General features: G+C 44.6%; 1 protein-coding gene across 1 annotated transcript in view; it reads right to left on the bottom strand.

The window, feature by feature from the left end:
- Positions 1–4,740: 4,740 nt before the first annotated feature.
- Positions 4,741–11,824, bottom strand: part of MYO15A (myosin XVA) — a 118,498-nt gene continuing 111,414 nt past the window's right edge. Inside the window, exons 62-64 of the mRNA XM_040358434.1 lie at positions 11,370–11,503; positions 10,348–10,488; positions 4,741–5,087 (exon numbers count right to left, since the gene is read on the bottom strand). Coding sequence (XP_040214368.1) covers positions 4,986–5,087; positions 10,348–10,488; positions 11,370–11,503 — 377 coding nt within the window. The 3' untranslated portion in view covers positions 4,741–4,985. The remainder of the gene's footprint in view (positions 5,088–10,347; positions 10,489–11,369; positions 11,504–11,824) is intronic.

The following is an 11,824-nucleotide window of genomic DNA, read 5'->3' as shown; positions in this document are numbered from 1 at the left end:
AAGTGCAGCAAGGTCTCGGGGCCTCCGAGCTCTACAAGACTCAGTTCTCCTTGTCCTGCTTTGAACTTCTTATTTTTCTCCTCACTTGCCTGCCACTGCGATTAGGCAGATGTAATGCGCCCTTCAAATGCGCTTTGACAGCTCCTCCATTCACACAACACAACCCCTTTGTCTCTGGATACCGGGCCACCGGCAGCGCAGGGTTAAAACTAGCTGGAGCGTGTACCTGTCATGTCACTATCCGCAAATCTCTTCAGCCCCATGTTATATTGTGCGGGCCAAGCTGGCACCGAGCTAGTCTTCTCTTCAGGTTGTAATTTTTTCTTTACATGCCAGGAAATATGAGACAGCAGTCAGGCCCCTTTTTAAAGCAAACCTGTCAGTTCAAGTTAAAGCGGGAGTTCACCCATTTATTTGTTTTTTTATCTTTTCCCCTTAGATTCCTGCTCGTTTTGTCTAGGGGAATCGGCTAGTCGTTTTAAAATATGAGCCGTACTTACCCGTTTTCGAGATGCATCTTCTCCGTCGCTTCCGGGTATGGGTCTTCGGGAGCGGGCGTTCCTTCTTGATTGACAGTCTTCCGAGAGGCTTCCGACGGTCGCATCCATCGCGTCACTAGTAGCCGAAAGAAGCCGAACGTTGGTGCGGCTCTATACTGCGCCTGCGCACCGACGTTCGGCTTCTTTCGGAAAATCGTGACGCGATGGATGCGACCGTCGGAAGACTGTCAATCAAAATAGGAACGCCCAGTCCCGCAGCCCATACCCGGAAGCGACGGAGAAGATGCATCTCGTAAACCGTAAGTACGGCTCATATTTTAAAACATCTAGCCGATTCCCCTAGACAAAACGAGCATCAATCTAGGGGGAAATAGTCATATATACGGGTGAACCTCTGCTTTAACTACTTCAGTCCCGGAAAAATGTACCCCCTTCCTGACCAGAGCACTTTTTGCGATTCGGCACTGCGTCGCTTTAACTGACAATTGCGGGGTCGTGCGACGTTGCACCCAAACAAAATTGGTGTCCTTTATTTCTTACAAATAGAGCTTTCTTTTGGTGGTATTTGATCACCTCTGCAGTTTTTATTTTTTGTGCTATAAACAAAAATAGAGCGAAAATTTTGAAAAAAAAATGCAATATTTTTTACTTTTTGCTATAATAAATATCCCCCAAAAATATATATATAAAAAAAAAAGCACCCTTAGAACAAAGCAGCTGAGTCTGTATAGGGAAAAACAGGAACAGAGGGGCGCCAGACTAAGTGCAGCATTCAAATCAACACTTTAATAAACGCACAGTAGATTAAGGGTCATCAGTCCCGCAGCCTCTCCGGGCTGTCTAGTTATCATGGCAAATGAGTGCACTGGCTGGTTTACCGGATGACAGCAGGAAGCGACCGCTCGCCGCTGTAACCAGCATGGTGACTTCACTGCGGAGGGCGCGCTGACGTGGATGGTTGGTAAAGCATTTCGAAGCTTCCGCTTCTTCTTCAGACCTGGTAGGCTGGCGGACCTGTCAGTCTAATACTCTAATATAGGGAAATGAGTGGGAGGGGTGGACTTAATTCCCTGACAGGTATGTCAATCAATTAGTACAGTGACAGTGTATAGCAGGGATATGCAATTAGCGGACCTTCAGCTGTTGCAAAACTACAAGTCCCATCATGCCTCTGCCTCTGGGTGTCATGCTTGTGGCTGTCAGAGTCTTGCTATGCCTCATGGGACTTGTAGTTCTGCAACAGCTGGAGGTCCGCTAATTGCATATCCCTGGTGTATAGTATTATCACTGATCATTGTATTAAGCCCTGTTTTCATCGGACGAACCGATCGTGTGTGGGCCCCGTCGGTTTTTTATCCATCGGTGAAAAAAAAAATAGAACCTGTTGTAAATTTTTCTTATGGTTAAAAAACCGAAAAAAAACGATCGTCTGTGGGGAAATCCGGTCAAAAATCCACGCATGCTCAGAATCAAGTCGACGCATGCTCGGAAGCATCAAAACTTAATTTTTCTCAGCACGTTGTTGTGTTTTACGTCACCGCGTTGGACATGGTCGGATTTTTAACTGATGGTGTGTAGGCAAGACTGATGAACGTCAGCTTCATCGGATATCTGATGAAAAAATCCATTGGAATAGATTCCATCAGATCGTGTGCACATGGCTTTAGTGTCACTGGTGATGTCAGTTAGTCAGTTCCCCTCCCCAGCATCAGTTAGTGTCAGATTGTTCGCCATACTATCGTAGTTCAAGTATAAGTCACTGATCACCGCCATTACTAGTATAGTAAAAAAAAACAAAAAAAAAAACACTATACATACATAACATCGTTTATAGACACTATTGGGTTGATTTACTAAAGGCAAAAAAAAACAAACATTACTTTCTGCTATAAAACATATCCAAAAAATAAAAAATAAATATCAAATGCCTTCATAAATTTAGGCCAAAATGTATTCTGCTACATGTCTTTGGTTAAAAAAAAAAAAAAAAATGTATATTGATTGGTTTGTGTGAAAGTTATAGGGATTGATTTACTAGAAAATTTCGAAAATTGGAAATTTCGGAAGTTGGAAATTTCGGAAGTTGGAAATTTAGGAAATTTCACATTGAACATATTCAAAAAATAAAAAAATATCAAATGCCTTCATAAATTTAGGCCAAAATGTATTCTGCTACATGTCTTTGGTTACAAAAAAAAAAAAGTATATTGATTGGTTTGTGTGAAAGTTATAGGGATTGATTTACTAAAGGCAAATAGCGTGTGCAAATTGCAGTTGCTCCAGAGCTTCACTTTACAAAGAGTACCCAATCACGTGCAAGAAAAAAAAAAGTGCATTTTTGCTTGCACGTGATTGGATAATGAAAGTCTGCAGATAATAAAATAAATAGTTTGAAAAAAGAATGTCAGTGAAGTAAAACACTTTCTTTACAGCAGAGCTTTGAGAAAATGTATTTTATTTACAATTAAATATGAGATAAAATGTTTTAAAACACCATGAAAAAAAAAATACAAAAATGTATTTCAAGAAAAAAGTAAAATACAGAATTTTTTATATCTATATATAAAACCAACAAAAAATATTTGACCAAATGTCTATAAACAAGACACGCCTCTCTAATTACACAAATGAGTTGCATAGAAAATAGGCACCAAGGTGACCATACACAATGTAAAAAAAAAAAAGGTGACCAATTGGTATAACCTAGCGTCCAATGCTGGGAGCTCTGCTGGGCTCTTCTCTCTGCCTGGAAAGATGGCGGCGGGTGCTGCGTTGACTAGAGCTTACACAGAGCTAAACTCCATTTAATTCCAAAGAAAATAACGGGTACTTCTGGGTACGGAGGAGTATCTGACTCACTCACCTTTCTGTCATGTGTTGGTGTTTGGGGATTGGACCAGGACGGCCATATAGAAAGTGGCGAGAAAGTCCTCAGCTCTGTGTAAGCTCTGACTAGAGCTTACACAGAGCTACCTTTTCCCATTTAGAGTGGCTGAACAGAGTGGTGGGGGAGGAAAGTCAAGTGCGCACTGCTGGCGGAGGGAGGTACTAAAAGCAAACCTGAAGATCTTACCTAAACGGGCAAAAGCACAGATTTGCTTTAAAACAACATAAAAGGTGAAATCTCATTGAGAATCACAATCCTCAGACAGTGACCTTCAAACATCTGCTGTCCTTGGTGCTGAAATTAGATTTTCTTCTTATTATGTAGCATTTATTTTACATCAAAGGGCATCTACTCCCAAAAACAAAAATGTCATATTAAAGCGGGGGTTCACCCAAAAAAATGTTTTTAACATGACATTCAGCCGAGTTGTCAGAATGACAATCGGCTGTTTTTTTTTTTTTTTCAGTGCCGTACATACCGTATTTTCACCGCCGCTTCCGGGGATGTAATGTGCAGGACTGGGCGTTCCTAATTGACTGACATCTTTCCGACCTGCGCATACAGCGCGTCACGAGTTGCCGAAAGAAGCCGGACTGCGAGTCGGCTCTATATGGCGCCTGCGCACCGACGTTCGGCTTCTTTCGGCTTTTGGGCCGCTATTTGGTCGCCAGCGGGGCACTTTTAGACCCCCAAAAAAGGGTTAAAAAGTCCAGTTTTGCTGCGTTTTTAAATAGTTTTTCAGGTGCTTTGAAAGTTCTGCCTATTCATTCCAATGGGCAAGGTGTTATTGGAGCGCTAAATACAGCGCTCCCAACCCGCCCCAAAGATGCTGCTTGCAGGACTTTTAGGGCCAGATTCAGGTACAATTGCCCCCCTGTAACGTAAGCCGTTTACGTTACACCGCCGCAAGTTTTCAGTTTTAGTGCCCGATCCACAAAGCACTTACCTGGAAACTTGCGGCGGTGTATCGTAAATACGTCCGGCGCAAGGCGGTCCAAATCGAATTGTCGGGTACAATTTAAATTAGGCGCGCTCCCATGCCGGACCTACTGCGCATGCTCAGTTTCGAAATTCCCGCCGTGCTTTGCGCGAACTGACGTCATTTTTGCGATCGGCGACGTGCGTAGCGTACTTCCGTATTCCCGGACGTGTTACGCAAACGACGTGAAATTTTAAATTTCGACGCGGGAACGACGGCCATACTTTAGACAGCAATACGTGTGCTGTCTATAGTTAAGGCACCCAAAACGACGACTAACTTTGCGACGGGAAACTAGACTAGCGGCGACGTAGCGAACGCGAAAAACCGTTGTGGATCGCCGTAACTCCTAATTTGCATACCGGACGCTGGTGTTGACCAGCTAAGGAGTAGGAGTGGCCACGGGTCCAATTTTGTAAAATTCTTTCACATGTGAATGACAATGATAACCCTATGGACCCTCCAAACTGGATTTTGTTTTCAGAATCTCCTTTGGGATTATGTTACCTGGTCAGTTTAGATGCAAATATTAATTAGCATTGATAAGGGTTCTATAGGAGTAATATTAGGAGTTTGTGTGGAATAACTGAAGTGACGTCTTCTCTAGCGGCAGCAGCGGTTATAGCAGCGTGATCTCGCTGGGAGGGAGGGTCAGGCGTTTGTCACGACTTTGTAGTAGGTTCTCGACATGGACAGCAACCACTCTGCACAGCTCTAGGCCCTGTAGGAAAGAAGAGATGAGGTGACAAGGAGTTCATTTACTGTATACATGGGGACAGAAACATGGATCACACAGTAAGATGATACACTATATTGTCAAAAGTATTGGGACGACTGCCTTTACATGCTGTAGCGGCCTGCTCCTGTTGAACAGGCGTTGCTGTACATTTAGAGGGGGTTGTTCTTTGACTCAAACAAATGTTGCTCAATTTAGCCTCTGTTCCCAGGGGTGTCTTAATGAGAGGGCACACTTGGCCACTGCCCAGGGGCCCCAGCTGCATGGGGGGCCCTGCACTTTCCCCAAAGCAGCAGGTCCTTGAGTCCACGCTGCCCGGGTTCAGAGTGCTGGGGGGATATCTGGGGTGTAGAGGGGTCAGAGTGCTGGTGGGATATCTGGGGTGTAGAGGGTTCAGAGTGCTGGGGGGGATATCTGGGGTGTAGAGGGGTCAGAGTGCTGGGGGGATCTCTGGGGTGTAGAGGGATCAGAGTGCTGGTTGGATATCTGGGTTGTAGAGGGATCAGAGTGCTGGTGGGATATCTAGGGCGTAGAGGGGCCATAGTGCTGGAGAGGCATCAATCTAGCAGATACAGTGTATTATATGCACAGGACAGCTTTGTTACTTTATGTATGTAGTATGTTCTTTGCTGTATAGAATGATTGTTCATGTAGTTAATGCGGAGCTCCACCCAAAAGGGGAAGCTATGCTTTTCTGCCTCCTACCAACTTGATGTCTGTTTACCTGCACTCCTGCACTGTCTCCATTGTAGGGGCCCCAGAGCATTACTTTGCCCAGGGGCTCATGATGCTATTAAGACGGCCCTGTCTGTTCCAGCCATGGCTGTGCTGGGAGAAACCACCATTGTTCGTCTGGGGGTGTTGTTATCCTCCCAGGCCAAGGGTGGCAGCAGCAGAGTCAAGGTGTATTGGGTGTCCCCCTCAGCAGCCAATCAGGGGAGTGATCGTCCCACTGTGCATTTTGGGGAGGGGTACTTAAGGGACAGACGCCATTGGACTGGGGTCGTCGGTCTGTCGTCCCACGCGCCTCGTGGCCCGCCTGGCCAGGGGTGCGTGCTTCTGAATCCTGGCTCCGGGACCACGTTGGTTCGGGGTTGTGGTTTAGCTTAGTAGGCCCAGTAGTCAGACTGGGTCTGCACTTTCAAGGTTATCCTGTGCTGTCTGTCCTGCGGGAGGAAGCCACTTGATGAAGAAAGCCAGGGGAGGACCTATCCTGGAGAGGACCATGCAAGAGGCTGGTATCTTGGGAGAAAGCCTGGAAACTTCATCGAAGGATGCACCGTACACTGAGAGGCTTGATGGTGATCGCCTGTCAGATCTAAGTTCTACAGAAGCTAATCTGGAGAGATCCGGGTGCTGAATCCTGTGTTAGGGGTTTTCTGGACCAAAAGTGTCTCCTCATAAAGGAAGGTCTGTGGCAGAGACTGTACTCTATTCCGTGTGTCATTCCGGCTGCTAGGCCAGTGAGAGGGACCTATCCGGGTAAGCAATACCCACTCTGGCTAGAGTGACGACGACAAATGATTGCTGGAAGCAGGAGTGTTTCCTATGTGTGACTGTACACCTGAACCTACCTACCTTATTTACCCTTCCACCCCTCCAACTTCTTTTCTACTAAGTTTTGCAAATAAATCCTAGAAAAAGAAGCGTATCTTGTGGACATTGGAATTCTTCAGACTCTCTTTTATTACCCTGGACAGCGAGAAGATAGAGGTAACATGCCGCCTGAAAATAATCAGCAGCTCCTTCGGGGGTTAGTGCTACACGCACATGAACTTTAATTGATCCCAGTCTTAGTCCATAGGGTTCAATATTGAGTTGGCCCCCCCTTTGCAGTTATAACAGCTTCACCTCTTCTGGGAAGACTGTCCACAAGGTTTAGTAGTGTGTCTATGGGAATGTTTGACTATTCTTCCAGAAACAAGTGCTACTTCACAGGCATACTATACACCCCCCAGGTAGGAAATTTAAAGGAATATTTCACTTTTAGGCCCCGTACACACGACCAAACATGTATGCTGAAACTGGTCCGCGGACCAGTTTCAGCATACATGTTCGGTCGTGTGTAGGCGCGAGCGGGCCGAATTCCAGCAAACATTTGCCCGCCGGGCCTTTTCCCAGCAGACAAATATTCCTGGACGTGTTTTAAAACCGTCCGCTGGAATCCTGCCCGCTCGGACATGTACGGTCGTCAGTACAGACCTACCGTACATGTCCGAGCGCCCGCCGTCCCTCGCATGTGTCGAATGACTTTGACGCATGTGTGGAAGCCTTTAAATGGCAGGCCCGCCCACGTCGTCGCGGCGACGACGCGGACACGCCCCGCGTATTGTTTACGCGCGGACTTCTGTACGATGGTTAGTACAACCATCGTACAGAAGCCCTCTGGCAGGCATGTACGGTGAAAACGGTCCGACGGACCGGTTTCATCGTACATGTTTGCCCGTGTGTACCGGGCCTTAGTGTTTCACTTTAGGCATTATTAAAATCACTGCTCCCAAAAAAACAAACGTTTTTAAAACGTTTTTTTGCATTGATACGTGCAGGACCTGGGTCCCCAAACACTTTTAGGACAATAACTTGCATATTAGCCTTTAAAATTAGCACTTTAGATTTCAAACGTTCGAGTCCCATAGACTTTAATGGGACACAAACTTTTGGTCTGTTCGCAGGTTCTGGTGCAAACCGAACAAGGGGGTGTTCGGCTCATCCCTATTCTATACATGTGTCTTACTTGTACATTGCATTGTCCTGACTGACTGCCTAACAATGTATTGTGTTTACATAGAACTGACCCATGTTCCATATACACTTTTGTGTATTCCCAGTGTTTCTTTCTCAGCAGTTGCTCTTTGAAGTGTAACTTTTTGAGACTTTGATTCAAAAATATGGCATAAAGACTATTCACATTCACTTATGAATCTCAGAAAAGTACGATAAAATTGTGTGTACAGTAAAATGACTAAAGTAACAGCTCCAGCAGAAAGTTAAATAAACCCCACTTAAATAATAATACATAAATATAATAAATACATTTAACATAAATCCCACTTCACTGTTTATGAAGGATGTAAGATGTATATGAACACCAAGATGAGGGCAATGATTGCTGGTGCATGCTAAGTGACCACATAACATACCGCCTCTTATCTGGTCTTGTTAGAGATCCAAGGGTACAGCAAAGTACAGAACAGACACAGAGAAGAGAGAAAGGAGCATTTCAAACACACATAGCTTCACCCTGTTATTTAAGGTTATATATTAAATAAATATTTTATACAAATTATTAAAAAAAATGTAACTTAAAAGAATACAAATTTTTTATCAATTTATTATTATTCAGTTTATTCTTAGATTTAATGCAACTGCAATAAAGACTGAAAATAAAGCTCCAGCCAAAAACTTTATGTTAGTTTTAGCGGGAAAGGGAAATAAATGCTACACGATCGGAATTTCCGACAGGAAAACCGTGGATTTTTTTCAGACGGAATGTTGGCTCAAACTTGTGTTGCATACACACAGTCACACAAATGTTTTCGGAAAGTCCGAACGTCAAGAACGTGGTGACGTACAACACTACGACGAGCCGACAAAAATGAAGTTCAATGATTCCGAGCATGCGTAGGATTTTTGTGCTTCGGAATTGCATACAGACAAACTTTTCTCGTCTGAAAATTTGAGAACCAGCTCTCAAATTTTGGCTGTCGGAAATTCCGATACAAAATGTCCTACACACGGTTGGAATTTCCAAGCAAAAGCTCACATCAAACTTTTCTTGTCGGAAATTTTGATTGTGTGTACGCGGCATAAGAGCTTTTTTTATAAATGTTTGTGTCCCCATTGGACAGGAAGTAAAATAACTATTTGGGGACACAGACAATAAAAACCTGACAGAGTTTCCACCCTACTTCCTGCTATGACTAAAGACTTTACTTTTTTTTTTCTTTTACAGCACACTACAAGGCCAGATCCTTCATCTTAAGTATAGGCCACACTCCTTCCAATTACTTTAAAACTGATCTCCAGCTTTTAGTGAAGTTCAAATAGTTTGTTTGGAGTAAGCTAGTCCAAACTATTACCTTCACTAACACATGGAGAGGCTGGAAGCGCTGTATAAATAGTATATAGTAAATGGCATATAGCCTCTGCACTGTGTTCTGGCAGCAGGATGGGAACTTCCCGCCCCGGTCCTGGAGCAAGGTCTTGTCGGGCTGCTCAGCCATTTACAGGGAGCTTTTTATTCTATGAATAAATACAAAACTTTCTTTGATTGGCTGAGACGGGCAGATAGCGTCATGATCTCCAACTCTGGCAATAAGAGGAAGCTGTGTATTTATCCATAGAGTACAAAGCTGCCTGTGAATGGCAGAGAAGTGCTCAGCCCAAATCGGTTTTCTTCCAGGAGCAGGATGTGAAGGCTACATAAGGTTTAAACAGAGCTCCTAGCTGCTACATGTGTTAGCAAAGTTAATAGTTCATTTGGACCAGCTGTTCAAACTAAAATCTGGAGATTCTTGTCAGTACTAGGATCCCTTTAGGACCCAGCACAACTCACCTGACACAGCCTTTGCCTGGGAAACAACAGTGATTGGCCAGCTCACCTTTAAATCACCTGTATCATCATCCAATCAGTGCTCGTGATAGAGTTACCTTTGTTTGCCACTGTTTGAATCAGCCTGACATTCTGCTCTGTGTATTTCGTGTATGACCTGGCTGGTTTGACCCTGTTTGGTCGCTTCTGATTCGGTACCGTTTGAACTCTGATCTACCTGTGTATGACCCAGCTTGCCTAGACTACGCTTTGCCTGATTCTACTGTAGCAACATCCATCTGCAGCGGTGAACTACAAACACCAGCAAACATCCTTCTGCAGCGGTGAACTACAAACACCAGCAAACATCCATCTGCAGCGGTGAACTACAAACACCAGATAAACATCCACCTTCATCTGCAGCGGTGAACTACAAGTCCCAGCTGACCTGCTCATCTCAGACCTGCTCATGGTATGTGCTCTTGTTCTTGAACTGTTTACATAGTTAGCACACCTGAACTGTTATCTGCTCCTAGCCTGACAATTAGCTTTAAAAGCAAGAAGAGATCTCAGATCACTGGTATTATAACCCACCATAGATAAAACTTTTGTTATCCTGAACTCCATGTTCTCTGTACTGTACCCAGTGGACCACACAGAGCAATGTCTGCTTTTTTTGGTATGTTTCTGTGTCAGAAAGAGGCCATGTATTACCTGTTCCAGCTGTAGTTGTGTTATCCGTTGTGATGTCATGTCACCAAGCAGTATATCCACATAAGGATAACTGAATCCCGGTGCTGGACGTTGAGTTCTGGTGCTCTGGATGTCCTTCAGAGGGAATGTCACCATCAACTCCTGCAAAACAAAAATTGAAATGTAACTCACACTGTGATGTCATTAAAAATGAGCAAAAAAGCCCCCAAAAAAAAAATACACAGCCAGACACCTGTTTTTGTTCCGAGGATTCTGAGAAACCTGTCACTGGAACCTACAAAAGCCTGGTACGGGTGAGAGAGGCAGCGTGTAATGCCTGTGTCATGCTCAGACGGCACCTCTCTCACCCGTCCCAGGTATCGGATGAGGCATCGGGAGCATTTGTGCGAGTACAAGTACTCTCGCAAATGCTCGGTATCGGTCCCGATACTGATACTAGTATCGGTACTGGGACAAACCCTAGTGTACGCGGCATTAGTTAGTTATTATTTCAGATTTTTGGGATGTGTACGCAGTATTAGCATATTGCTGAGTTTGTGTAAATCACCATTTAGGAGATCTGTATGCCTATAGTAGAATATCAAAAGTAGACCTCAAGAGAGACCAGATTTGAGGTCAGGCTTAAATTGCCCCTTACCTAAGGTGACGAGGCCACCAAGGGCATGCTGACCACAGAACGGAATTTTAGCACTGGCATACACCCTTACAAGAGCAGCAGGAATCTGACCCTGAGGGGCACATGAAGCATCTATCCACTATCATTGTAAGTAGTAGGCCAGCTCTATAAGACCTGGATACCGGGGTACACTTGCAATATAGCAGTGTGGTGTCTGTCTCTATACTCTTGATAAAGAAAACAGTGGAAGGAAAAAAGCCTTGTCAGGGTCACAGGATATGACATTACTCATCACATGAGGAAAGCAGATGTCACATTTGATGTGGCCTTAGGGTGTCCTTGTGAGATCCATCCCATCAACACAATAAATAGAAGTATTTGCTGATTTCATGCCATTTATACATACATGGGTTTCTTTGTTCAGGAAATTCAGCCCATTCTGATTGATAGCCAGGATACATGGAGAGATGACCATGTTGTTACTACAACTCTGGATGTAAAAGAAAGCAGAACCAAACATGGGGAAGGCACTGACCAGACCTGCAAGAGGAAAAAAGAATAATACCATTTCATGTCATCCACACACAGCACCGGCAGCCAATTAGTAAGATGAATGCCTTTAAAACAGAACTTCAGTCCCACTCTGTACCGGCTCCGCCCTCCCTCCAGCGCCGCCATTATTGCACATGCACAAATGCGCTGAAGGGCTCTGGATGGCGTTCTGGTCCTGGCAGAGCCCTTCGACGCATCTTCCACACATGTGCAAAGACAAGGGAGGTTTGGAGCCATCCCGATAGCCGTCTTTTGCACCCTTTGTGTGCACAGATTTCGGGGTAAACCAGCACTTGTGCAGTTGTGCTT

The sequence above is a fragment of the Rana temporaria genome, chromosome 6 (genome assembly GCF_905171775.1).
Source record: "Rana temporaria chromosome 6, aRanTem1.1, whole genome shotgun sequence".
Lineage (NCBI taxonomy): Eukaryota > Metazoa > Chordata > Amphibia > Anura > Ranidae > Rana > Rana temporaria.
The sequence above is the reverse complement of the archived record's forward strand: the minus strand, read 5'-3'. Positions and strand labels throughout refer to the sequence as shown.